Source organism: Fusarium coffeatum (assembly GCF_003316985.1).
Source record: "Fusarium coffeatum strain FIESC_28 chromosome Unknown BRIP53273_contig_29, whole genome shotgun sequence".
Classification (NCBI taxonomy): domain Eukaryota; kingdom Fungi; phylum Ascomycota; class Sordariomycetes; order Hypocreales; family Nectriaceae; genus Fusarium; species Fusarium coffeatum.
The window spans coordinates 28,281-56,252 of record NW_022157826.1 but is presented as its reverse complement, the minus strand read 5'-3'; the positions used below and the strand labels follow the sequence as shown (position 1 = coordinate 56,252).

The window sequence follows — 27,972 nt, the reverse complement described above, 5'->3', positions numbered from 1 at the left end:
CAACCAGGTATCAAGACGCCCATCACCAGTTACGTTCCTCCTCAAAAAAGTGGTGATCCGGGAACTGTTTTTATTCAGACTGTTTCGTCTGGCTCGGAGACTCCAAAAACGAATGTAACCATATTCACTCAAGGGGGTGCTTCTCTAACAGGCGCAACTACCATATATCAGCCTCCTGCCTCGTCAGGCGACGCAGGAACCGTGATAATTGAATACCCACCTGGAAGCAATGTGACCATCACGCGAGATGGCGCCCCAGGTCTTTCTGCACCTATCACTACCTACCTACCTCTAGCTTCGTCCGGCGATCCTGGTACCTTTGTGGTTGAGACACCGGTATCGAAGACTTCTGAGGTTTCTTCTGACGCTCCGGTGACCATATCCGCCCACCCTGGAAGCCCGAACGTTACCGTGGTTCGAAGTGGCACAGGGAATGAAGTCAGCACAATCTACGTGCCGCCAACTGGAACCGACGCAGGAACGGTAATTATTGAGACTCCCGCCAACTCGAAGGATTTGAATAGCGCTATCGCTTCTTCTATCCCAACGAATATGGACATACCGGCCATCACCATCCCCCCTAGCTCCAACAGTCCCAACGTCACAGTCATCAGGCCGTACACCGGCACGGGTTCAATTACTGCGGCTATTACTAGCTATCTACCCCCCACAGTATCTGGTGAGCCCGGTACAATTATCATTGAAACTGCCGCTTCGGAGAGTCCGGGCCCCTTGTCCGACAACCCAGTGATAACTCTGCCTCCTACATCTCAGAGTCCCAACTCAACTGTTATCAGACCATACTCCGGTACAGGTTCCATCACTGAGCCTATCACCAGGTATATACCTCCTACAGCGTCTGGAGAGCCAGGAACAGTTATCATCGAGACTCCAGTCATAGATGTAACCAGCAAAAGCACTATGGCTTCTATCACGGCCGGGGAAACATCGGAACCCATTGGTATCACTATTCCCGCCAATTCCGGTAGCCCCAACGTAACTATATTCCGGCCCTTTACCGGCACTGAAGCGATTGAAACCCCTGTCACAAAGTATCTTCCACCATCCGAGTCAGGGGGTGCAGGTACAGTGCTAATCGAGACACCAACTGCTGCCATGTCCGGAACATCTCCTGTCTCGGTAGACTCTGCGAGCGGACCGGCCTCGACACCGGCGGTTCTAACCACTGATGCACGTTCTCAAACCGACTCCATCACGACGCCAGGCTCGACAAGCTCAAATCCTGACGCCATCACAATCACTCCTACTGATAGCCATAACGATGTGACGATTATCGAGCCCAACACCAAGTTTCCAGATGCTGTGGAGAATGTCACACAAATCATTCCTCCTTCAAATGGAAACCCGGGAACCCAAATCATCTACACGCCAATTGACACAGCAGCCACCACAGAAGCAACCCCCGGTGCTTCCAAGACTGGCGAATATGTGACCATCAGTGCGACAGTCACAATTCCCGGTGATCCGTCTACCCTTACCGGGGCGAAGTCAAACTTGGGAACTGACACTCTCACTACCGGCGCGGAGATCAACACTATCGTCATCCCTCCCAGCGGAACGGAGCCAGGTACCATCGTTGTGCAGACTAGCGTCTACTTGGACCAAACACTAGCTGAGCATGGCAATGTTACTATAACAAGACCCGCGTCCAGTGGCGTCACCAAAGCTATGACAACCTACGCCCCACCAGCGGTGTCAACTGATCCAGGCACCTTCATTGTTGAGATACCAGACTACAACGTGACTATCACCAGAGCTGGCGGCACTTCAGTCACGGTCCCTTTCACTACCTATGCACCTCCTTCATCCGAAGGGGATCCAGGAACCGTGATTATCGAAACACCAATTGGGTCTCTTGATACATCGGAGGTTCCAGCGGGTGAAACGAATGTGACCGTTTACACTGTTGGTCCCGTCGCAGCACCCGTCACCAAATACATACCTCCTACTTCTTCGGGCCAGGCAGGCACAGTCATGATCCAGACGCCAGGCGACTCTACCGACTCCAAAGAAGGTCCTGGTAATGTTACCGTTTACACAGAGGTCTCTGGAACTGTCGCCAGGACAACGTTTGTCCCTGCTTCTATTACCGGAGAACCAGGAACAGTTCTGATTCAGACTCCGGGTAACACAGGAACACTGCGCAATGTTACGGTCTACAGTGGTATCTCTGGTACCGCTTCTTCCACAGCCTATTTTCCACCTGCTTCTTCCGATCAAGCAGGCACTGTCGTTGTTGGAACCCCCACTGCCGTGGAAGATACAACATTCTTCAGCCTGTACAACATCACAGTTACGTCAGCCGCCTCCACTCCCGTTACGTCCCAGTACACCACGTATCTGCCACCTGCGTCTGCTGGTAGCCCTGGCACGATTATTGTCTACACCCCCAACTACAACGTGACTATGACGAAGGAGGCCCCTGTATCGGTGACAAGCCTTCGGTCTTCATACTTACCCCCTGGAGCATCGGGTGATCCAGGTACAATTATCTTGGAGACACCCAATAATGACTACAACATCACCGTTACTAGGGCTGGTCCTGAATCTATCACTCAAGCCATCACAACATACATGCCTCCTGGTTCATCTGGGGACCCAGGCACAATTCTTATCGAAACACCTGCTATCAACGTAACTTTGACCCGAACAGCATCGATATCTCTTACAGGCACCCGTACGTTATACGAGCCTCCGGCTTCCAGTGGAGATCATGGTACTGTTGTTGTCGAGGTCCCTGGGGTTGGCGCTACTTCCTCCGTTGGCCTGCCCATTTCCAACGTTACTTTGACTCGAACAGCATCGGTGTCGATTACAGGCATTCGTACACTATACGAGCCTCCGGCTTCTAGTGGAGATCCGGGTACTGTCGTTATCGAGGTCCCCGAGGTTGGAGCTTCTTCCTCCGTCAACTTGCCCATTTCTAACACTACTGTCACCCAGGGAGCAACAGTAACAGCTCCCCTCACCAGATACTTAAGCCCAGCTTCACCCGGAGATCCTGGTACAGTTATAGTTGAGACTCCCGATTATAACGTTACGATAACGACGGAGGCCCCAAAGACTGTCACGACCTTGAGATCATCCTATGCACCTCCTGCGAGCCCGGGAGATCCCGGTACTGTCATTATAGAGACTCCTATTGGTCCTTACAATATAACCACTACTAAAGGAGCTAGCATAACAGCACCACTGACAACCTATTATCCCCCAGGCTCTGCAGGCGATCCAGGCACGATCCTTATTGAGACTCCGGATTACAACGTCACTACTACTCGTCAGGCCCCTGCTTCTGTTACCAGACTTCAAACCACATACGTACCTCCAGCTACACCTGGTGATCCTGGCACTGTCATCGTTGAGACGCCGAACAACGAATATAATATCACTGTCACAAAGGCTGCGCCTGCATCAGTCACCAGAATCCTGACAACATATGCTCCTCCAGGCACACCCGGTGACCCGGGTACCGTCATTGTGGAGACCCCGGATTACAACGTCACCACAACGAGGGGTGCATCAATCACCGCACCTTTCACAACGTACTCCCCACCGGCTACGCCTGGTGATCCCGGGACAGTCATCGTGGAGACTCCTGACTACAATGTTACAATTACAACAGACGCTCCCAGAACAGTCACGACATTGCGTTCATCGTACATCCCACCTCAGAGCCCCGGTAGCCCTGGCACTGTTATTATCGAAACACCCCTTGGCCCTTACAATATCACTACAACCCAAGGTGCTTCTGGGATCAATGCACCAGTCACGACTTACCTACCTCCAGGTTCACCTGGTGATCCCGGGACTATCCTAATTGAGACGCCTGAGTATAACGTCACAGTTACCAGCGCCGCCACTGTTCCAATTACAGGTACTATTACAAGTTATAACCCCCCAGCCTCCGCAGGGGATCCCGGCACTATCCAGATTATCGTGCCCGGCCAGAAGCTCATGTCTACATCACAAAGTGTATCGGATGGACAACCTGGCCAAAATGTTACAATCACCAGACCTGGCGCAGGAACACTTACCGGACCGGTGACTTCATACATACCCCCTGCAAGTAGTGGCGGGAATGGTACTCTCATCGTCGAGACACCCGGCGCAGCCACCGCCTACAATGTCACCAGTACCAAGACCATCAGCACCATCACGGCAATCTATACAACCTATCTTCCAGCAGGCGCTTCAAGTGATCCCGGAACTATACTTGTGGAGGTTCCACCTCCTCAAACTAATGTAACGATCACCAAGCAGGACGCTACTATTACCGCACCATACACAACATACTCGCCACCTGACACTCCAGGCGACGCAGGTACGGTTATTGTTGGTATGCCTGCCGAGAGGAACGTATCGATTACTTCCGTTGTCAGCACTCGAACTGCCCCTCATACCGTGTATTCACCACCTGCCAACGCAGGGGATCCTGGTACTGTTATTGTCGAACTTCCTCCCAATTCCAATGTCACTATCACAACCGAGATTGACAGTCAAAGTTCGCCTTATACCAGATATTCGGCGCCAGCGCAGGAGGGTGACCCCGGGACGGTGATCATTGGTGTACCTGCATTGCCTAATGTAACAGTCACCGAGGTAGTCAGCACCATCACATCACCACGGACGACCTATGTCTCCCCTACGAAACAGGGAGACCCCGGCACAGTCATTGTGGGATTACCTCCCAGCGGAAATGTTACAGTGACAACTAAAGTCGCGAGCCTGACTACCCCTTACACAAGTTACGTAGCTCCTGCGAACAAGGGTGATTTTGGCACCGTGATCGTGGGGAAACCCTTCGACCACAATGTCACCATTACGACTGAAATACCGACTTTGACCGCTGTCCGCACAACCTATGCTCCACCGGGAAGTCCAGGCGACCCAGGTACTGTTATTGTTCAGCTACCTTCGGACAGAAATGTCACTATCACAACTGAAGTACCGACTCTTACTGCGATCCGTACAACGTATGCTCCACCAGGAAGTCAAGGTGACCCAGGTACTGTTATTGTTCAGCTACCTCCGGACAGAAATGTTACTGTTACAACAGAAGTACCGACTTTGGCTGCTCCTCGTACGACCTACTCTGCCCCAGGTAAAGCAGGTGACCCTGGCACGGTTATCGTTGAATACCCCGTTGACCACAACGTCACTGTTACCACAACGATCGCTAGTCTGACAGCAGCTTACACAACGTATGCTCCACCAGGGAGCAAAGGCGATCCCGGCACAATTCTAATCGAATTACCGCCCGACCGAAACGTGACAACCACAACGATGGTTCCTACGTTGACCAAGGCTTATACCACGTATTCGCCTCCAGGTCGCGGCGGTGATCCCGGAACCGTGGTTGTGCTACTTCCACCAGAGAGGAACGTCACTATCACGACACAAGCTGCTACTATCTCGACACCCTATACGACCTATGCACCCCCTGCCAACGTTGAGGATCCTGGCACTATCATTGTTGGACTACCTCCTGACAGGAACGTTACGGTGACTCAAATTATCAGCACGATAACTCGCATTACCACAACCTATGCATCGCCAAGCAAGCTGGGTGACCCTGGCACTGTCATCATAGAGGAGCCACCGGAGACTAACACCACCATTGTCGACGTTGTGTCTACACTTACGCGCCCCGCTACTAGGTATGTGCCCCCTGGTACCCAGGGAGACCCAGGCACAGTGTATATCGATGTACCGCCGAATCACAATGTCACAATGACTACAACGGTTGGCACAATCAGCCGAGTAACTACAACCTATATACCTCCTGCTAGTCAAGGGGACGCAGGCACAGTCCTTATACAGTTGCCTCCTGAGTACAATGTCACAACGACCGACACAATTCAGACAATTAGCAGGCCAGCAACTCGTTACTCTGCTCCAGCTGTAACTGGTGACCCAGGGACCGTGTATATCGACTTGCCGCCTGAGTATAACGTCACAGCTACTACTACGATCTACACCATCACAAGGCAGAGCACTACGTTCATTCCGGGAGCTGAACAGGGCGATCCTGGCACTATCCTTGTTGAGATGCCACCTGAGTATAATACAACGGTAACACAAACAGTCTCAACCATCACGAGACCCACCACAGAATATTCTAGCCCTGGAACAATTGGGGACCCCGGTACAGTTTACATCAACGTGCCACCAGCCTACAATGTAACCATCACAACAACGGTGCCGACTATCTCGAGGCAGTCTACTACCTTCGCCCCAGCTGCTACAGTGGGTGACCCTGGTACCGTTATTATTGAAATGCCTCCTGCATACAATGTAACGACAACACGAACGGTCTCGACAATTACAAGGCCCACCACTGTCTACTCTGGCCCAGGTACAATGGGGGATCCTGGAACCATTTATGTCAATCTTCCCCCTGACTACAATGTTACAGTCACTACAACTGTCCCAACAATTACAAGGATCTCAACCACATTTGCTCCAGCTGGTACACAGGGAGACCCCGGCACTGTAATCATTGAGCTTCCTCCAGATTCCAACGTTACAATTACTCAGACCATCTCGACGATTACGAAGCCCACTACCCTATACTCAAAGCCAGGCTCCATCGGGGACCCCGGAACCATATATGTGGATCTGCCGCCAGCTTATAATGTGACGGTCACTACGACCATTCCAACAATCACACGAGCATCTACCACATTTGCCTCGGCCAATGCAGAAGGAGACCCTGGTACTGTTATAGTTCAACTACCGCCAGACTCCAATGTCACAGTAACATCAACTGTTCCAACGATAAGTCGGCCCGCTACACGATTTGCGAACCCCGCATCCCCAGGCGACCCTGGAACAGTCTATGTGGACCTTCCACCGGAGTATAACGTGACTGTAACCGAAACGGTCACCTCCATTAGCAGGTTAACGACCACATACCTGACAGCCGGTTCCCAAGGCGATCCGAATACGGTCTTGGTGGAAGTCCCTCCAGCCTACAATGTGACGTCGACTCAAACCATTAGTACGATCAGTCGGGCCAGAACAACTTATAACCCTGGCGCAACGCAAGGTGACCCAGGTACTGTCCTTGTCCAGCTTCCGGTCGACTACAATGTCACGATTACGACAACAATTCCGACGCTCACTAAGGCATCAACAACATTTGCTCCAGCAGGAACACAGGGCGACCCGGGCACCGTTATTGTCGAACTACCTCCTAACTCTAACGTCACGATATCAGCAACTGTATCTACCATTACAGCACCTGTTACCCGGTTTTCAAGCCCGGGAGCACAAGGTGACCCTGGCACCGTCTATGTCGATCTCCCGCCAGCATACAACGTCACAAGAACTACAACCCTGAGTGATATCACCAAGGCAGCAACTACGTACCAGCCAGGGGCAACTGAAGGCGCACCTGGCACGGTCCTTGTCAAGGTCCCGTTGCCTTATAATGTCACTACAACTACTACAGTGGCGACTATCACTCGTGTCATGACAAGATATGATCCTGGTGCAAGCCTAGGCGACCCTGGCACTGTCGTGATCCAGCTACCGCCCGATTATACTGTGACAACGACACAGACAGTTACCGGAATTACTCGACCAACAACACTCTACAGCTCTGCTGGTGTTCAGGGAGACGCCAATACGGTTATCGTCCAAGTCCCAGTTCCTTATAACGTCACTACTACCCAAACCGTGGCCACCATCAGCAGGGTTCAGACTACTTATAACCCCGGTGCTACACAGGGTGACCCCGGAACTGTTGTAGTCCAGCTACCACCCGACTACACTGTAACAACGACACAGACAGTTACCGGAATTACTCGACCAACAACACTCTACAGCTCTGCCGGCGTACAGGGAGACGCCAATACGGTTATCGTCCAAGTCCCAGTTCCTTACAACGTTACTACTACGCAAACCTTAAGTACCATCAGCAGGATTCAGACTACCTACAATCCTGGGGCCACACAAGGTGATCCTGGAACTGTCATTATCCAGCTTCCGCTTCCGTATAATGTGACAAGTACACAAACGGTCAGTACTATCACTCATGCAACTACCGTGTACAACCCTGCTGGCAGCCAGGGCGATCCTGGCACAGTTTTGGTCCAGTTCCCAGTTCCATACAACGTAACAACAACTACTACCGTCAGTACCATCAGCCAAGCCATGACAACATACATGCCCGCTGGGAACCAAGGTGATCCTGGCACGGTTTTGGTTCAACTCCCGATTCCGTATAACAAGACAAGCACCCAGACCGTCGCCACCATCAGCCAGATCGCGACCACCTATTTACCTCCTGCCAATCAGGGCGATCCCGGGACTGTTATCATTCAGGTCCCGCCTCCAGTCACATCTGTTCCCGCGATCAGCAGCTCCGTTCCTGTGGCGGCGATATCTACATCAAGCACGACGTCGCCCTACCCGCAAGCTACCTTTGGACCAACTTTCAGCTGTGACGGATACGGATATACCATTTCAACGCTTCTGGGTAATACTCTTACAAAGGTCAACCTTAACACTGGCCAACGTACGACAATCAAGAGTGGAATTGGCCCCGGCGGAACTCTGCTGAACGTTGGTGGCATTGCGGGCGCGATCAACGGTATCGGATTCAACCAGCTCGATGGCTACATATACGGAGTAGTCAACCAAGGTCTCGTCTCAGGAATTTTATGCGGTCTTACCGGATGTCCTTCCTCCCAATTAATTCGCATCGCCTCGAATGGTGCCTACCAAACCCTACCGGCTACTATCCCCTCGAACACCATCACCATGGGTGATGTCGATGAGCAGGGCCGACTTTGGGTCTCGGAAAGTGGAAGGAAATGGTGGTCTCTTGATGTCAAGCCTGGCTCGTCTACCTTTGGCAAGATACTCAACAGTGGCACTTCAGCTGTTGACATTATTTCTGGGGTCGGCGACTGGGCCTATGTTCCTGGCGGAGGTGATTACCTTTACGCCATACAAACATCACTTATCGAATCAGGCCTGCTCCGTACAAACATCGTTCGTTGGTCACGGTCAACATTCACTTGGTCAATCTATCAGAAGTATACCAACTTTGTGCTTACAAGCCTTAATCTGGAGTGGGGTGCTGTTATGGCAGGACCTGGTGGTACCCTCTATGGTCAAGAAAACCTTCTTGGCCAGACTTGGAGATTCAACATCAACAGTACAGCCAATCCGACCCAGATACCCGGTGGTGCGATCCTCAATTTACAAGGAGATGGCGCCAGATGTTCTACTGCCAAGGTTCCTCTCCCACCCTTTACTTGCGACGGAAACGCCCAAGTGGTGTCAAGCCTACTTGGTAATACTCTCACAACCGTCAATAGCACTACCGGTGCTCGCTCAACCATTTCGTCTTCCATCAGTGCTGGCGGTAGTATCAACGGCATCGGGTACAACAAATTCGATAATTATCTTTATGGTGTTGTCAATCAAGATCTGATCTCAGGAGTCGTCAACACAGTTCTTGGTGGTGTCCAGTCCCAGCTCATCCGTATCGGCTCCGATGGTAGCTATGAGACTCTAGATACTACTATCCCTTCCAACACGATCACCATGGGCGATGTTGACGAACAAGGCCGGCTTTGGGTATCTGAGAGCGGTAAGAGGTGGTGGTGTATCGACGTGAACCCTACCTCCTCGACTGTCAACCAGGTTATCGGCAGCGGAACATCCGCTGTCGACATCATCTCGGGCGTGGGTGATTGGGTATACATCGCTGGTGCTGGAGACTATCTCTGGGCTGTACAGGCCTCAATCATCCAATCCGGTCTACTACGCACCAACGTTGTCCGCTGGTCACGTACAACTCATACTTGGGAAATCTTCCAGTCGTACCCCAACTTTGTCCTTACTATTCTCAACTTGAATTGGGGCGCCGCCTGGTCAGGACCTGGTGGGACTTTGTATGCACAAGAGAATGTTCTTGGCCAGACATGGAAGTTCGCATTAGGAAGCTCTACCAACCCTACGGCTATACCGGGCGGCGCTATCCTTAAACTGTCAGGGGATGGATCTAGGTGCATAGGATTGGATCCCACCACTTCACTGAACCTGTCTCCACCTGCAACCACGAGCTCAGCGGTTGCTTCAAGTACGAGCGCGGCGCCTTCTGGTCCACCTACACTGAATTGTGACCCCAACGGCTACCTCACACAAAAGACTTCCTTCTACCGTGTCGATATTACTACCGGAAAAACAACGCTTATTGCCAGCCCCATTGGGCCTGGTGGCAATCTCAATGCTATCGGATACAATTCGCTAGACAATTTTATCTACGGCATGGTTCAGGACAGTACGGGCTCACAGGTTATCCGCATCGGTGGCGACGGCAGCTATACACTTCTATCCACTCGCACGTCAGATCCCAATGTTCAAATGGGTGACATAGACAACATGGGCCGTTACTGGATTTCCAATCAAGGAAAGGCTTGGTGGTGTATTGACCTTAAGCCCGGCTCGTCTACCTACGGCAAGATTCTCATGAGTGGCACTGCTGTGACCACCGGGGGTCTAGCTGACTGGGCGTTTGTTCCTGGCGGTGGCGACTTTATGTATGGAATCATGTACGATTCAGCCGGACTTACAGCTACCCTATCCCGCTTTAGTCGTACCGCCTACACATGGTCGTCCGTCAGGGCATACGGCATGGTTACCGGCTCCAACCTATTCGGTGCCGTATATGCCTCGGCAGATGGCAACCTCTATGGCTCGGAGAACTCCAACGGAAACATCTACAAGTTCCCCATCGCCCCAACCGTAGGGGCTCCTGTCTTTGTAGCAACAGGCCCCTCGTCAACTTGGAACGATGGAGCTCGATGCGTCAACAGCAACAACCTTTCGGTATAGACTGTTTCAAACTATCCCTGAAGATTCCTTTTCTTTGTATGTCAGGCTATGCACTCGATCTGTCGACAGATCTGCTTTCGATCTCTTTCCTATGTCTGTACACTCAACTGTTAGCTCTTATGCTCTGCTCATAGCTTTCTCTTTGTCTGTTTACTGTACTGTTAGCTTTCACAGTCTGCCCTTAGCCTTTTCTCTATGTATGTACTATAGTTTCCTATCACAAGATTGAGGTATTAGTTCATTTCTCATATGAGTTAACACTATTCTACATTGCAACCGTATCTATAGTGAAACTTACATTTATTTTAACCAAGTACGTGCAGTCAGCAGTGTCGATACCATTAGTCATTCGTAGCGGGCTTTTATCTTTGTTGCGATTTAGCAAATCCTCATTTGTTATTTGACCTTAAAGCTCCTGCCTCCATTTGATTATCACGGTGAGTGCTATTATTGGCTGACTGATGTCACCATCGGACAGAAAATGTAGAACCACATAAACGTTTATGTTTCCCCACTACCAGCAACCAACCAACTGGCATTTTAACGCTGTTGGTCGCCTTGTTTACGCTTGGTTACGACGACTTGTGTTCAACCAACAGCATAATGGAGAAATCACGCATTTTGACAACACATCAATATTATTGACCATTGCTCGCTCTCATATTCCAGCTTTAACATCTCAGCTTCTCGATACTCCAGAATGTCAGCAGATTCAAAACGCATTATCTCTTTGTCGTCTCTTCCCTCAGGCCCAAATGCGAGCTTTCGCAAGTCCTCATTCTTCTTTCGAAATAACGGACAACCTCTCCCGACTCTGTCAGAGGTGCGGGCAGAAAGTTCTCGCCAACACTCGGAGGGTGACCATAAGAAGGACAACCCCTCCCCTGTCATCTTCGAGTGTTTGGGACTTCTAGCCAAGTATGGGAAAGAAAGAGTCCAAGTTGCTGAAGGCCAGTGCCTATGGGCGCTGAACCATTTCCTCCCAGAAGTTCCAGTCCCTGATATATATGGGTGGACGACTGAGGATGGCTACGTCCTTCTCTATATGGAGTTGGTCAAGGGTGTTACCGTCGAGAAACGATGGCCATCTATGACGGATGATGAAAAGACTGGCTTCTGGAAGGCCCTTCGAGCTGTGTTCGATAATCTACGAAAGCTATCTCAAGACCCAAACGACCATTTCATTGGTAAGCAGAAAGGTACTCCATGAAGGGCATACTAACGGTAAGAAGGGCAAATCAATAAAGGTCCTCTCTATGATGAAGCCATCGACAACTCGAAAAATCCTCGACCTGGCCCTTTCGCCTCTGTCAAAGACTTCCACGACTGGTGGTCCATTACAGTTCGAACAGGTGCAGAGATCCATTGGCCAGGAATGAAGCCTGAAGAACTCCCCGATCCTTACCGTGCGATGGTTCCTGACGATGCGGCCATTGTTTTCACCCACGCCGAACTTCATTGCAGTAATATCCTCGTTGACCCGGAGAATCCTTCAACGATCGTGTCAATCGTCAATTGGCATTATAGTGGGTGGTGGCCTGACTATTGGGAGTTCTGTAAGACTCAGTACGTTTACCAGCCTGGGCCTGATTGGAGTCGGTACATGATTGAGTTTCTGGAACAACCTGATGAGGTTACACAGGAAGGGTTCTTCAGTTATCATAGAGCGATGGGTAACTAATATGGCTTACATGTCCAGATAACAGAAGATTAAACTCTGTCGCTTATATACTGGTACTCACAAGATAATGTGGAACTAAGCTGAGCTAAAATTGAGTGACTACAATCGTGATTGAGGCGACCAATCAGCGGGGAATAGCTTAGATAGCGATAAAAGCCGGCTTATCACCTTAGCGCGGGGTCATTTGCAGATCCTAAAAATAGCGCTTACTGCTTACCCTAAGGCGTAGCAGAATTTCATAAAACAGCGCACCCCGTCTGCCATCTGTTCAAATTCCTTGGCAACTCATCAAACATGACGTTGAAGGTCGGTATCATCGGTGCTGGGATAGGTGGTTTGAGCACCGCCGTCGCGCTTCGTCGGGCGGGAGCTGAGGTTGAGGTAAGCACACAGAGTTTTCACAAAACAAGAATTAAGCCTGACAAATCTAGATCTTTGAACGAAGCAACTTTCAGAATGAAATTGGCGCAGCTATAACGATTACACCGAACGGAATGCGTGTTCTTCAGTCACTCGACTTTGACGCGAAGAAAGCCAAGGGAGTAGATAGTAAACAGATGCGCATGGTAGACCCTCACTCTCTTAAACCCCAAATCGTTGAAGATTTCAGTGGGATTCAAGATGATTACGGTGCACCGTTCATGTTCTATCATAGGATCGATTTGCATTCGGCGTTAAAGAATATGGCTATTGGCGATGAGGGTGAAGGGCCACCCGTGAAGATTCGGAATGGGGTTAAGGTGAAGAGTGTTGATTGTGGGGCGGGCAGCATCAGGATTGAAAGTGGCGAGGTTTTTAAAAAGGATCTTATCGTCATTGCTGATGGAGTTCACGTAAGTTGCTTGAATGAAGAGTGGTGACATACTGACAACGACAGACCCAACTCATCAACGAAATTGCCCAAGACGCCGGACCTCTCGAAGACACCCTCTCCTCATTCTACCGGTGTCTAATTCCCATGTCATCCGTCATGCAGAATCCCACACTAGCCCCAATCTTCGAAGAGGCACCAGGCTTCTGGGTCCCGTTCGACCTCTCTTGTGGCACATTTGTAGTAACATACCCATGCCGAGATGGAACCATGCTCAACGTCGCACTTCGACACCCGACTAAACCAGAGAATGAAAATGCGCATGAGTGGAATAATGACACTGATGTTGAGGACATTGCTGCTATGGTCGAACGGTACAATCCTGTTCTACCTGAGATGTTTAGGTTGGCGGAGAGTGTGAGTGTGCATAAGGTCTTTAGACGGGATCCTTTGGAGACGTATACGAGGGGACGGGGAGTCATTATTGGGGATGCTGCACATCCTATTCAACCTACTCATGGTAAGCGGGTTTCGTCTGACCTATTCTCAGCACTAAAATATCACAGCTCAAGGCGCGGTCTTGGCGATTGAAGAAGCGGCAGCCCTCGGAGCACTCTTCAGAAACACCACCAACCCCGCCGACGTCGCCGAGCGTCTGGGGCTGTATGATAAGATTCTCAAACGTCGGATCCACGCCACCCAACTCTTATCAGACGCCCAACCTGGACTAGCCAGTATCTTGCGACAACGCGCAGAAGACATTTATGGTGATGGAATATTTCCTGCTTCAGCGATGAATTTTACAAAGCCTGTTCGAGATTTCTTTTATGGATGGAATGTAATTGAGGAGGTAGAGAAGGTAATGTCCAGGAGCTAGATAGTAATCAGTACTTGGTGAATTCTCACGTAATGGCCTTTTTTCACGAGAATGAGCGAGTGGAGTCTTTGACGAGCACGTAAGCAAACGGTTGTTGCGTACTGTATAAGCATAAACACAGTGAAACGCAAATTCGCTTCAACATGGAGTTTCGCTAAGCACGGCGAGACAATCAAGGTCAGCAAATACCCTTGTAACTGCGGGAAGCGCGGGTCAGTTTGGTAGGTGTTTGTGTCTTATTTGTCCGAACCGTGGAGTTGTGGAGCAGGGATTGCCGTGGGCCGGCGGCTTTGCGGTTCCGGAAGGGATGCTTATATGTTTCCGAATCCATTCCGAGATCCACAGGATATGTTGGTAGGTATATAAATCGTATGATTATTTCTCAAATTATTTCTCGGAATCCGTCATACTACTGCTATCTTCTCTTGCTTTTTGTAAAAATGGCTGACATTACTATCACTGGCGCGGGCGACCGCAAGATCCAAGGTATGTCCAGCACTATACTCTAAACCAACATCTACTGACAAAATAGTCCCAACTGGTCTTTTCATCAACAACAAGTTCATCCCCTCAACATCTTCCGAGACCCTCACAACCCTTAACCCCACAACCAACACCCCTCTAGGCGAAGTCTCAGCCGCTCAACCCGCCGACGTTGACGCCGCTGTATCCGCAGCTCAGGAAGCTCTCAAGACATGGAAGACCAGCCATGGAGAGCGACGAAGGTTGGTAAACAAACTGGCTGACCTGATTGAGCGTGATGCGCAAGATTTCGCTTCTCTAGAGGCTGTTGATGGCGGTATGCTGTTCAATATGTCTCTTGGTTTCTGTGTCGTGCAGGCTGTTGAGACTATTCGCTATTTTGCCGGCTGGGCGGATAAAATCGATGGGCAGGCTATGGATTTTGATCAGGGATTGGCGTATACTAAGCGCGAACCTATCGGTGTTTGTGCTGCTGTTGTTCCATGGAACACTCCCCTGTAAGATTCCCATCCCAACTCATCTCTCAAATGTCACTAACAAAATGGCAGCATGATCACGGCATGGAAGCTAGCCCCTGCTCTAGCAGTCGGAAACGTCCTCATCCTCAAAACTCCCGAACTAACCCCCCTCTACGGCCAAAAGCTGGCCCAGCTTATCCTTGAAGCCGGTTTCCCCGCCGGTGTCGTCTCCGTCCTTCCCGGCTTAGGTCATGTCGCAGGTCAAGCCCTTGCTGACCACCCCCAAGTTCGCAAGCTCTCCTTTACAGGCAGCCTTGCTGTCGGTCGTCGAATCCTCATTAGCGCGGCAAAGTCCAATCTCAAGCGCGTAACTCTTGAATTGGGTGGTAAAGGACCCAGTATTGTCTTTAATGACTGCAACTTTGAGAATGCGCTTGCTTTTGCAACGGCGGGAATTACTTTGCATAATGGACAGATCTGCGCCGCTGGTAGTAGAATTTATGTCCAGGAGGACATCTACGATAAGTTCATTTCTGAGTTCACAGCGAGGACAAAGGATGCCGTTGCCGGCGATCCCCTTTTGCCTGAGACCGCCAAGGGCCCTATCATCAGCTCTACGCAAAAGGAACGAATCATGGAGTATATCGCCAAAGCTAAGAAGGAAGGAACAGAGGTTCTTCATGGCGCATCCGAGGAACAAGGAAACTTTGTCCCCAACACAGCTTTCATCAACGTCTCACCCAACGACACAATCATGCGCGAAGAAGTCTTCGGTCCAGTTGCCAGCATCGCCAAGTTCAAGACCGAAGACGAGGTTATCGCCTTGGCAAATGATAATGAGTATGGTTTGGCGGCGGCTTTGTTTACAAATGATATTAGCCGTGCTGTTAGGGTGTCGGATCAGATTGAGGCGGGTATGGTAACTGTTAATACTTGGGGAAGTATCAGTGCGAATGCGCCTTTTGGAGGGATTAAGCAGAGTGGGTTTGGGAGGGAGAATGGAATTGATGCGTTGGGTGATTGGACGCAGGTTAAGTCTGTTAAGATCAATGTGTTCAAGCAGTAAAATATATCTCTAGGTCCCTATCACCTAAAGTTGAAAACCCTTTTTTCGAGGTGAAGCGCTTGACCTTCCATAAGTCCGTCAATGAACGACTCCCCAACAAATGACCAGTAACCACCAAGAGGTCTTGCTATGTATGGCACACCTCCCCCAGGTAGGACCAGTATGGCATCGCCTACTTCTGTGTTCGAAGGAGCTATTCCCGTCCGCCCTCCCGACGTAGTAACGAACGCACGATCAAAGCAGAAGTTCCTAACAAGAGCCTCATAACGCTCTGATGTGCCATTGATAGCGTTCTTCTGAAGCTCGGCCATCATCTCCTTTTGCATATTCACAGCTGGAGGTATATTCTCTGATTTCTCGAAGAACTCGTATAGCCAAGCCGCACCGTCAGCGAAACCCTGACTAGCGTCTTGTCCATTCAGTTGATGTTGGTTTGCGGTAGTACTTTGGATGAAGCTTATAGCCCATGGCAGTATACTGTGAGGTTTGACAAGCGACATCGCGAGTTCCAAGGCCGGGACCATCTTTCTTCCGTGGTCATCTGTTTCTTCGCCGTCTTTGGGACGATTGATGTCCAGCCGGTGGACGCCGTGTACCCGGTCGGCCTTGAAGCCATCAATCTCCAATATTGATTTGTCCTCTGGCGAATTCTCCCCGCTCGCCCATTCCAACTTCGAGTCACCTGACGCCTTGTATTGGTGCGGGAAACCGAGAACCGCAGGCGACGCACCCTTTGGGTAGTGAATCCAGGATAAACTTGTAGAGATTCCGAGATTGTAACTGTGAAAGTCACTCCAATCTGGGCACCAAGAAGGTAACGCCAAATCATGTTGACGGTTCTCTCTTGTTTCCGTGCCTGGGAGGCCCTTTGCGCGAGTCAACATTGCAAGTGATTGGCTCTGTTCCATCAAGAAGCGTGCTACCCTTTGGTACAGGTCGGTCACTTCCAGGCTATAGTCAGCCTTTAGCTCTTCCGGGAGTCCCATCGTACCATGGCACTCCGCTGCCAATCCTAGAAGCCCATATATCTTGTCTCTTTGATCGGTTGCTTGGAACTTTATTTGTGTAATCGATATCAAAGCAGCCAGAGGCCAGGACGTTGTCACCCTTCGAAGGTTGGAAATAGTGTCCACATTCCGCAACTCTTCCGGTAATTGAGGAAGACGCATATACCCAGATCTCCGTAACCAAGCAGCCGCCCAACCTAGAGGCTCCCACGCATGGATTTGCTTGCCATGTAGAACAAGCGGGTCTTGGCTCGATAAAACGACCTCTTGGATAACCCAGATTCTAGAGAACCACCTTAAACTCATGAGGCGCTTAAGGTATCTCCAACGGAGATCGTCCAATGGTGGCAAACCCAGATCGAGATGACGTTCCTGATTGTAGATCCGGAGAGGTATGTCGGCTATGACCTTTGCTTCTGGGTTTTCCTGTCTGAAGACATTATAGATCTTGGAAATGAGCTGCCATGCGCCAGCACTTAGCGCAGACTCCGGTTCACCCAGCCAAATTATTGTTCTTAGCGACTGGCTATAGATCCTCTTCATCATGGCTACTTGAGATGATTTTTCAACCGTATCTGTCTGGTTGATACAAATGTTGTCAATCCAAATATGCCGAAGTGGGGGGCTAAAAGGATTGTTTTGGTGACTGAGCTGCTGGAGTCGTTTAAGACATGTTGAGAGGCTCTTGCTCAAGCTAAATCCGTCCCCATCTTGTACTACTGCCGGACTTTGATCCTGGGTCCAAGCATGACTTATTGCATAGTACGGAGGTGCATCATCCAATTTTGCCACTTCAAGTTGTCCAGCTATGATGTGGGTGAGGTCGGTGCTAAGTCGAACAAGGCGAATTTCACTAGTGGACAATGGTGTATACCGACCGTAAAGCTTCATGGGTTTAGTCGTCATTTTTTTTTCGTATTGTGCGGATCTGACTCAATGTCAAATCTTGTTACTGCTGTGACAGTGGAGTGGAGAGAATGAGATCAAAGTATCGAGTTCCCTCGAGGACCTATAGCCATAAATCTTGACCGAAATAACGATGAGAAACAAAGAAAACCTTTGCACAGCCACAGATGCGCTGTACTCTCGAACTACAACGGGCCAACCAAAGGTAGTCCAAGACGTCTGCTTAGTTGTCTGTGTGCCAATGGGGGGCAAGAATCGGCAAATGGCACTCGCATTTGTGCCAGTATAGTGAAATGGCAGATGAAACTTGATACTTGTTCAGGCATCGAATCAATCATAATTGTGCGGAGTATCACATCGAAATTTAGGCATCAATGCGGAACGGAAGCGCTCAGCTTATGCATGTGTGCGGCTGGCAGATCGCGGACCGATGTTCATTGGTTTGTATTTACGAAATCACCAATACCCTTGTACCTCGGAACAACAGGGGCCCGGTCCGTTCTAGTATGGAGGTTGTTTAGGGTATGTTCCGATGGTGCTACCCGAAAACATCTCCATCTTAAGACTCACACTAAGGGGGGTTTATATGTTATGTAGTATTATAATGACTGCTTAGGACACAGCCTGCTTGATCTGTTCCGCAAGAGTGCCTAGCGGGTAGTAGTGTTCGGGCTGTAAAATGAGCAGCGCCACCATTACCCACTCTCAGATCATGCAGGTTGACCCACGACCAAGCACTTTGAGAGACAATGAGGATCTCAGACCGTGATGCCAAGGCAGTTTTGCCGCTGGGCAACGAGGCCCAATTCACAGCCGCAAAGCTTTATTTTCATCTTACCTGTTTAGGTCCCGACAACCCAACCTTTTGTCTATCTTCGCTCCCCCAACTCGTAATGAGACTGATTCCAACGTTGAGAGACAATTATTGCACGCAATTATGACCCAGCCCAGGCGGTTTGGGCTTTTTCAGGTTCACCCAGAACCTACTGATCGTGAGTCAACAGAGAAGAAGACAGTGGAGTAAGTCGTCCCATTCAACATAGGTGTTACCAATCACCTTACTTCTCCAGTATCATCTGTATGCATGGCCTAGACGCCCAGTCACCAAAGACTTGGATTGCTTGGGCCCGCGAAGTCGATCCGTCATCCGGGGATGTCAATTGGCTGAGCGATGACCACATGCTACCTGCTGCAATGCCCGACGCCCGCGTCTTGACATATGACTGGAATGGCAACTATGACAAAACAGCCTCTCGGGAAAGACTTCTTGGCCATGCGGATACTCTCCTCAGACGCATAGCAAGGGACCGTGAGGAGTTTGTAAGGTGTCTTTTGAATGAACGCGAAATTATGCTGACATCAGTAGAAACGAAAAGGCATTCCGCTGATCTTTGTTGCTTCTTGCTTCAGTGGTCTGTTATTGGCGAAGGTACAATCTCAATTTATCTACATCACTAGAGACCTGAGAACTAAGTGAGAACCAGGCTCTTGTTCGGGCGACCGAAAGATTCCTTCCACACTGCAGCGATAACCTCGAGATTTTGGACTGTGTCGCCGGTGTAGCTTTCCTCGGGACTCCGTTTGGGGGTAGTTGGACAACCGGGTACTTTGTTGCCGATCTTCGCGTAAACGCCGCGTCCGATGCCTCTTACGAATACAATCGAGAACTCATGGCGTATCTTAGACCAGGAACAATAGACGTCCCGAGCCCTCTTGATGACCTGGTCAAGGATTTTGCGCTATTGATTCACAACGAAGATTACAAAATTGGCGTAGTGTGTTTCTACGAGACACGTCACACATACGTCTCTTCCTATATAAAAAGGCTGCCACCATCTTACGCCAGCGAACTAGATAGAGATGGTCATGGGATTGTAAGTAGAACCCTGACCTGATATCTACTCTACTTCTTTGATATGCAAACTTTTGCAAGATGTTGTTGTTTACGTCCCTTTGTAATATCCCTTACTGACTAAGCTGAACCTAGGTTGTCGAGAAGCAGTCTGCTTGCCTTCAAGGCGTCGATACAGTCGGCCTCGATGTCAGACATAACATGCTCCACAAATTCAATTCTCCACAGACCGAAGGGTTTCGAGAGTTGACTTCGAGACTTAAAGAGTTTCGAAGCAAAGCGGCGCTCAATCTGAGGGCAGCTGCCAAACAACGACACGATAAATGCCTCGAGGTGTTGTATTTTAGTGGGATCAATTATGAACCAGGTCGGATCCGCGAAGTAGACGAAACGACCTGCCAATGGATGCTTGAACTTCCTGTATTTCAAAACTGGCACGGGGAAGGGCATGGCGTTTTCTGGATTCTTGGGAACCCAGGAAGTGGAAAAAGCACTCTTATTAAAAACGCTATGAAGAAAGACCGAGAACTGGGTGGCGAGACGTCAACCCAGATCTTGTCGTTCTTTTTTCACAACCAAGGAAGGCGTCTCCAGCATACAACGGAGGGCCTTTTGAGGGGGCTTCTGCGGCAGCTTCTTGTGAGGTGCCCCCGTCTAATGCGGCCTTTCTGTAAGGAACTCGATACATACGCACCGAAAGGTTCCCAAGGTTCCCAAGATTCGAGATGGGCAGCACCATACCTAGCGCGACTTTTTGAGGAATCACTTGCAGCAGTTCTTGAACATGTTGACATCCGTATTTTCGTCGACGCCCTTGACGAATGCCGTGTTGGAGAAGATGAAAACGACACTCAACAGATAGAGGATCTGGTACAAAGCCTTCGAGAGGTCGAACAAAAAATGCGCACCAAACCGCATAAGCTGAGCATATGCTTCGCTTGTCGACACTATCCACATCTGGCCCTCATTGAGAACGATCCTCATATCGACGTTGGCCAGGAAAATGAACGGGCTATTGAGCAGTACGTGCAACAAGAGTTGGAGCGGGCAATTCAAGATGAAAATCGGAGGAGTAACCTTCAGACGGAGATAGTCAAATCCGCATCTGGCAACTTTCTATGGGCAAACCTTGTGACGGCGAAAGCTATTAGACTACATATGTGTGGCTTGGGTGTTGAAGAAGCAATTCGCAGTACCCCCAAGCAAATCTCAGAAATCTATGCGGGCATCCTTCGACGGCTGTCGAGAGATACATTCGAAATGTCTCTCCAACTCTTCCAATGGCTCTGCTTCGCACAGCAGAGTCTCCCCCTACGAGTGTTTCGTTATGCTCTCAACATCAACGTTAAGGAATCAACGTGTTCCTCCATCTCGGAAATTCCTGATTCGTTGCAGGATGATACTGACCGAATGATGGAGCAACTGATCAGAACACTGTCTGGGGGACTAGCAGAAGTTAAGGGAAAGGATGAAAAGGTCCTTCTCATCCACCAATCAGTTAAGGACTTCCTGATAAAGGATGGCTTTCAAATTCTTGATCCGAAGCAGAATACACACCAAAGGGTGATAGCAGGCGGGCACGGCTTGCTGCTCAACACATGCCTGTGGTGGCTGACAGAAACTCGTTTGTCAACCCTCCTTCAGAAATGGGTTGATACTTTCGATCCATCAATCATCTGTCTGATTATGGAGAGTAAAGGTCCCGAGGAATTGCCAGATTATGATCGATCCGAACAATTTAGCCTCAGTGATTTTGATGTGCGTCACGAATTTGTTGAGCTGGAGACCTCGGCCCGTCAGGACTGGCGAGATTATCTTGCTGAATTCACAGACGCCTTCGACTTTTGGACAGATGATCATCGAGAAGCCATCGTTTCATGCGAATACAAGGATTGGCAAATAGCAGATGAACTGGCCGCCTGTCACGTAATGCATGTTGTACTTTTGTCATTTTTCCCTTCGTTTGCTCTCTACACATACTCTCGGGAGTCCTGGATGCATCACGCCGTCCAGACTTCCGATAATGAAGGAGAGTCGGTCGTCAAACATGCCATAAGCAATTTCCGTTCAAGACTAAACCCCCGATATGCTACGGTGTATAACAGAATATCATCTGTTCTTCATAACGCAGCTACTCTCTCAGTCCCTTTCATCCTAAGAGACCTATTAGCCCCTATGTCTAACAGTCCGCTAGACGTGAATTCTATGACTGGATTATTTGGACATACCCCAATGATGGTGGCGGTAGAGTATGATGAGGTGGATAATATCAAAACACTTCTCCAGCACGAAAGAATTGATATCAATGCGAGGAATTTAGGTGGTGAGACGGCTTTATTAGTTGCGGTATTTGAGAAAAGTTCGTTGATTGCTGACCTACTTATCAACAACAATGCCAATGTCGATAGTCAAGATAATCGAGGGCAGACCGCTTTGATGTTTGCTGTCGATAGGAACCAATGTGACGTCATTGATTTACTTCTGGAGAATGGAGCAAGTCTATGTCTTGAAGACTGTCATAAGGAAGATGCTCTTGATTATGCGGACGATGTATGCCTAAGTTACATAGCCCGCTGGTTTATTAAGAAGATTAGAAAGCAGGAGAGGGAGACCTGGGGTGATCGATAGCATAATAGTCAGCAATTGTGCAGGGAGCATTTGAATTTCCAATCCTCGCCTGCTAAATGTTTCTGTGATAATTGTAGCGTGAGGCTGCATTTGAGATCAATCATCACGACCTTGGTTTGTAGCTTATTGAGGATAAAGTGCATAGTGGAAGATAAATATCATTGTCCACTGGTTATTCAGCTGAATAAAAGTCATGTGCTATCCGTATTGCGGGCATCTCATCTCCAAGAATGCCACTAGCAACCCCCAAATAGAGCCTCTATCCCAAGTGTCCTTGGTGGTCTCGATAGCAAACTCGCAGAGGATCAGTGAATATGGTCAATAACAAGATATAAGCCCGACGGTATCTATTGTGGGAAGCTAACATCTGATAAGCTCTTGGTAATCGCTAGAATAGCATGCACGGTTTCAAAGCATTTTCTTCATAATATCGCTGTTCTGCTGATACTGGGATGAGATGTTCCGTGTATAGCAAGGCCTCTTGGCTACTGATGGCTCTTTGTATATCGATAAACTTGTGGAAGGGCAGGCGCCTCAGACTTGCGATGGCCTGCTCTGCAAAAATAGCCTTTCATTTTTATGTAACAGTGACTTAGTTTCTTATTAATTATAGTTTCTGCTTGTAGTTTGCACAACTAATAAAAGTGGATATCTTCTATAAGCTGGTTCTTGTTTTTCGGGACCGACGAGCTCCTTCTCTAGTCGCCACTATCGTGAGGCTCGTATACGAAGAGAAAGAAAATGACATATCAGCCAGAATACATAACCGATGACAGCGCAACGTTCTTAGTTTGGGGTTTTTAATTGGCTGAATAGGTTCTCGGAAAATGCCAACGATGAATCTAGATCTTCTGTACGGAGATTTTTCTCTAAGCAGTAAGGGTATGTGGAGGTGGAACTGGGGTTCGGAAGGATATTTTCCGAAGGATTCCTTGGCTTAAATCATTAGGGCAATTATGATGGCTGAAGGATTCTGGGCTAATAATGATAAGGAAGGTTCGGAATGCTTGTGCGGCGAGGTAGACTCGCTTAGTTTACAATGGGTAATTTGCACGAGTATTTATGGGTAAAATCCACAACTTCGGCGGTGAAGTCACGGATGCGGCCAGTCTAGGTTACTGTAAGTGGGGATTCAGCAGTTTAGTATACGGTAACCTTTATGAAAAGTCAACAGTTTCACATAGTTGAACGTCATAGAGGTCTTCGTAAAGCTATAAATTGGGGGCCATTTCCAAGTCAAATATTCTTTTCAGCATCCAGACATCAGTTCACTATCTATCATACTCTCTTCTCAACATTCAAAATGCATTTCACATCTATCACCGCCGTTGTCCTGGCCACTTTGGCCACTGGTACTCAGGCCTGGCAAGGTATGTCTCATGCTCAGAAAGCTTACCACATGTGACGAACTGACACTGGACACAGTCACCGCCTACAACAATGTGGGCAATTGCAAAGCCAACAGACAAAGCACTTACCGCATCATCTCTGGTGCTGGCAACAACGAAGCCTGCATCAACTTCAGCGGAGGTAATGCCAACACCAAGTGCACCGAGTACCTAAACGGCGGCACCAGCAACCGCGGCTGCAATGGTGGATTCGACGTTCGTTCCATGATCCAGGAAGCTGGAAACTGTATCGTTTATGATTCGCCCAACTGCGGCGGTAGATACCAGGACAGCAATGGTCCTACCAACAGGGCCTGCGCCTCCCTCGAGCGTTACAAGTGGGGTAACATCAAGTCCTTCAAGTGCAGGGGTTGTAAGTTCATCTTGTCATGTCACAGCTCAAAATCCAGGCTAACAATCCTAACCAGAAACAGGACACCGTATTATGAGGTCTGATCCCAACGAGATTGGAGAGGAGCGTGGGGGTCAGATAAGAATATCATCAATGGATTTGGACCATATACTATAAGCTGAGTTACTTCAATGTACATAGTAATAGACATACAAAACTACGCCATATCAAGCAGATACTACATGATACTATGTATTTGGGACCCGTTGATGGAACCATAATAACAAAGTCAATCCATTATTCAGATTGGGAGGATAGCTGCCCAACAGATCAAAGGCACGCACCGTCGTGCTGACCAATTACCATTGAAGTATTCAGATGTGTGAACCGATTAGCATAAAGGCTAAATCCAGGAAGCGATAAGCGTTGATTTTATTATGGGGTGGGTATAAAGCGGGCAACCCTCCATTGTTAGCTCCAATATCGCGACATCCTCCAGTCACAAACTTCACTTTCTAACTAATATCTATATCATCACTAGAGAGAGTACCCCGGGAGGTGCTCCTCAGTATTTCGGATCATCTTGACCCAGATGACCAGGAGAACCTTAGCATAGTGAACTCCGGCCTCTGGTCGGCGTTGGCGCCATGTCTCTACAAGGTCCTTCACGTTAATTATCCACTGATAGAAAACCACATTCTTCTAATAATTATAACTAAATATAGAGCTTATTTTCTAGAATTATACCTAGATATAACTTTTTATTTAAAAGAATTAAAGGTTTACTTATAACTTAAAGATAAAGAGAATAAAGAAGAAAGTAATCTTAAGTAGTACTAAATAAACTTTCTTACTTTAGTTTAAGTATAATATGCATAATAAGCAAGTATTACAGTTAAGTAAGTATTACACTTTTCTATATATCCTTTATTATCTATATAATAAGATTTCTATAATTTATCTAATTAATTAAAATTACTTACTATACTATTCTCTAGATACCTCTAGAACTACCTTATAGATCTTTATATTATACTTAGTTTTACTATATATACTATAGTATTAAATACTTAGTTTAATTAACCTCTTTTATTTACTACTTTTTAATAATTTAACTACTACTTATATATTAATATTTATTTAATTAATTACTTATAATACTTTTTTTATAGTTATTACCCTTCTCTTTTATAATTTAGTCTTTTTCTATTTATAGTACTAGCTTAGTATCTTATTTACTTATTAAAGTTCTTTATTTTTTACTACTAGTAAAGTTACCTTATATATTACTACTTTAGCTTTCTTAAAAAGATAGTATAAAGCCTTAATAATTAACTTTAGTAAGCTACTATAATACTATTTAATTTACTTAATAAAGTATTTAAACTAAGATTAGGTCTTTATTATTATTCTTAAGATCTTTAAAGTCTAAGGAAAGGAAGGGTTAGTTACTTTCTTAAAAGGTATTAAAGTCTATAGCTATATATTAAGCTTTAATATAATAGTTTTTAGGTTAAGAAAATAAAATCTAGCTTCTTTAAAAGCCCCTTAGATATTACTTTTAGTAAAGGTAGTTTAAAAAGTAGTATAAAAAGTAAAAAAGAACTTAGTCTTTAAAATATAAGTTATAAAGTATTTAATTAAATACTTTATTTCTTAACTATATATATTCTTTAGTACTAGAAAATACTTAATATTAAAAGGTTAAAGTAAGTAAAATATATAAGTAGGTATATAAAGTATAATAATCTTATAATCTTAATAATATCTCTTAAAGTTAACTAAGTAGTAACTTTTATAACTATTAAGGATTAAAAGGTAATAAAAACTAACTAATCTCTTTACTATTAATTAATTAAAGTACTTTAGCTACTTAAGACTTAGCTTATTATTTATCTATTTATTTTAACTTATTATAATAACCTAATTACTAAGAAAGTTATATTCTTAGTACTAATTTATAAGGTAATATTAACCTAAACTAATAATAAATAATAGAATTAATTAACCTTTTATATTAATTACTAAAATTATAGTAATCTATTTATAGTTTCTAAGCTAAATTAATTTTAATTTTTTTACCTTTCTATACTTATAATAGCTATTCTAAACTATATAAGGCCTATTATAAAGCTAATCTTATTAAAGTTCTAAATATTACCTAGTTAAATATTATACTTTATAATTATATTCTATATAAGCCTAAACTAGTTATAAATAATAGTTAGATCTTTATATTTAGCTTTTTAATAGTTATATCTATAAAAGATATATATCTTTAGTTTTAGTTATTATTTTATAAAGTTATAAGCTTAGTACTTACTAATAGGTAATATATTACAATTAGTAAGTAAAGAATTAGCTATTTCTTTTATAAAATATAGTTATAAGGGAAATCCTTATAAATCTAAGTTAAAGATAAATTAAACTATTATTTATTCTTTTAAATTAAATAATCTTTATAAATTTAAAGTAGAATTACTTTATAATTAAATACTACTATTATAGTAATATAATCTATATTTAGAGATATTATATATCTTTATAGTATATTAAGTACTTAATTCTAGATTATTTTAAAGTACTTAAAGTATAAGAAGGGTTTTAGCCTTAATTAAAGATTATAATATAATTTATAGTTAAGAACTAATTAATTAGGTATAGGTAATAATATAGGGGGGAAAAGTATAATACTTACTTAACTACAATACTTGCTTATTATATATTTTAACTAATACAGTTATTTTAAAATTAGTACTAATTTTAGTAGATTAGTATTAATTATATTAGATTAATATTAATTATTAAGGTTTAGTACTAATTATTTATTAAATATCCTAATAATATAATTAGTAAAAAATGTAGGGCTGTATATAGGGTAACTAATCTACTTGTTAGATTATAACAGGCTGGCCTGTAGATCTGTACATCTATCTAGTTGAGACCACGAGCCCTCCCTACCTATTTCTTCCTCCACACCCTTATCCAACGATATGATGTTACAAGACATTCGGCACTTTTGTTCAGTATTACCCACTTACGGGAGTTGGAAGGGCGGGAAGAAAGAGTCCTGGGCCCAGTCACCGTATCCACAGCGGCTGGAGTATCCACAGCGGCTCGCAAAGTACTTGGCGAGAACCGCGATCGGCGACATAGCAGGGGTTTAAGGCCAATCAAGTTATACAATCTCAGGTTAACGAGGTAAGGGGCGCAGTTTGCGCTAGGATCAGCTTTAAATAACACTTTTCGTAACACCCTTCAGGCAACCAGGTTAACATGTCAATATTTCAGCTCAGCTCAGCCCAGTCATTGTCCAGCTCCCGCTCGGAGAAAAGATCCTCTTCAGCGCTGAACGCGGATCTCGATGAGCTATTAAATAATTTGTGCTCTTGCCCACGCACGCCACAACTGGTACTTCGGACCCCATCTACCCCACTGATGCCTCTAGTCACTGAACGAAGATTACGCAAAGGTTGTGCTGTGAGACATGTATGTACTCAGTCAACAATCATGGTCGTCACCCAAATTTCCCGTGACACCACTTAATTTTTAAACGAATCTCGATATCTGTCGGGATGAATTGGTGCTATA

The 27,972-nt window shown here is 46.7% G+C and overlaps 5 protein-coding genes across 5 annotated transcripts in view; 4 read left to right on the top strand and 1 right to left on the bottom strand.

Moving 5' to 3' along the window:
- The window catches only part of FIESC28_01039 (uncharacterized protein), a gene marked incomplete at both ends in the record, with an annotated part of 28,092 nt that extends 13,851 nt beyond the window's left edge, over positions 1-14,241 (top strand). Inside the window, 8 exons of the mRNA XM_031155190.1 lie at positions 8-10,866; positions 11,047-11,069; positions 11,542-12,059; positions 12,105-12,545; positions 12,783-12,934; positions 12,985-13,386; positions 13,431-13,884; positions 13,931-14,241. Coding sequence (XP_031020739.1) covers positions 8-10,866; positions 11,047-11,069; positions 11,542-12,059; positions 12,105-12,545; positions 12,783-12,934; positions 12,985-13,386; positions 13,431-13,884; positions 13,931-14,241 — 13,160 coding nt within the window. The remainder of the gene's footprint in view (positions 1-7; positions 10,867-11,046; positions 11,070-11,541; positions 12,060-12,104; positions 12,546-12,782; positions 12,935-12,984; positions 13,387-13,430; positions 13,885-13,930) is intronic.
- Positions 14,242-14,681: 440 nt separating this feature from the next.
- On the top strand, positions 14,682-16,248 carry FIESC28_01038 (uncharacterized protein; the record flags this gene model as incomplete). The annotated part of the gene is made up of 3 exons (XM_031155189.1): positions 14,682-14,727; positions 14,774-15,221; positions 15,273-16,248. The coding sequence occupies 3 exons, from the start codon at positions 14,682-14,684 to the stop codon at positions 16,246-16,248; spliced, it is 1,470 nt and encodes a 489-aa protein (XP_031020738.1).
- Positions 16,249-16,268: 20 nt separating this feature from the next.
- Positions 16,269-18,161, bottom strand: FIESC28_01037 (uncharacterized protein; the record flags this gene model as incomplete). Its single annotated transcript, XM_031155188.1, has 1 exon — positions 16,269-18,161. One exon carries the CDS (start codon positions 18,159-18,161, stop codon positions 16,269-16,271), a length of 1,893 nt encoding a protein of 630 aa, XP_031020737.1.
- A 937-nt stretch (positions 18,162-19,098) lies between these two features.
- On the top strand, positions 19,099-22,641 carry FIESC28_01036 (uncharacterized protein; the record flags this gene model as incomplete). The annotated part of the gene is made up of 5 exons (XM_031155187.1): positions 19,099-19,181; positions 19,232-19,481; positions 19,528-19,590; positions 19,646-20,035; positions 20,149-22,641. 5 exons carry the CDS (start codon positions 19,099-19,101, stop codon positions 22,639-22,641), a joined length of 3,279 nt encoding a protein of 1,092 aa, XP_031020736.1.
- A 1,303-nt stretch (positions 22,642-23,944) lies between these two features.
- On the top strand, positions 23,945-24,485 carry FIESC28_01035 (uncharacterized protein; the record flags this gene model as incomplete). Its single annotated transcript, XM_031155186.1, has 3 exons — positions 23,945-24,011; positions 24,067-24,406; positions 24,458-24,485. 3 exons carry the CDS (start codon positions 23,945-23,947, stop codon positions 24,483-24,485), a joined length of 435 nt encoding a protein of 144 aa, XP_031020735.1.
- Between the last annotated feature and the right edge of the window lie 3,487 nt (positions 24,486-27,972).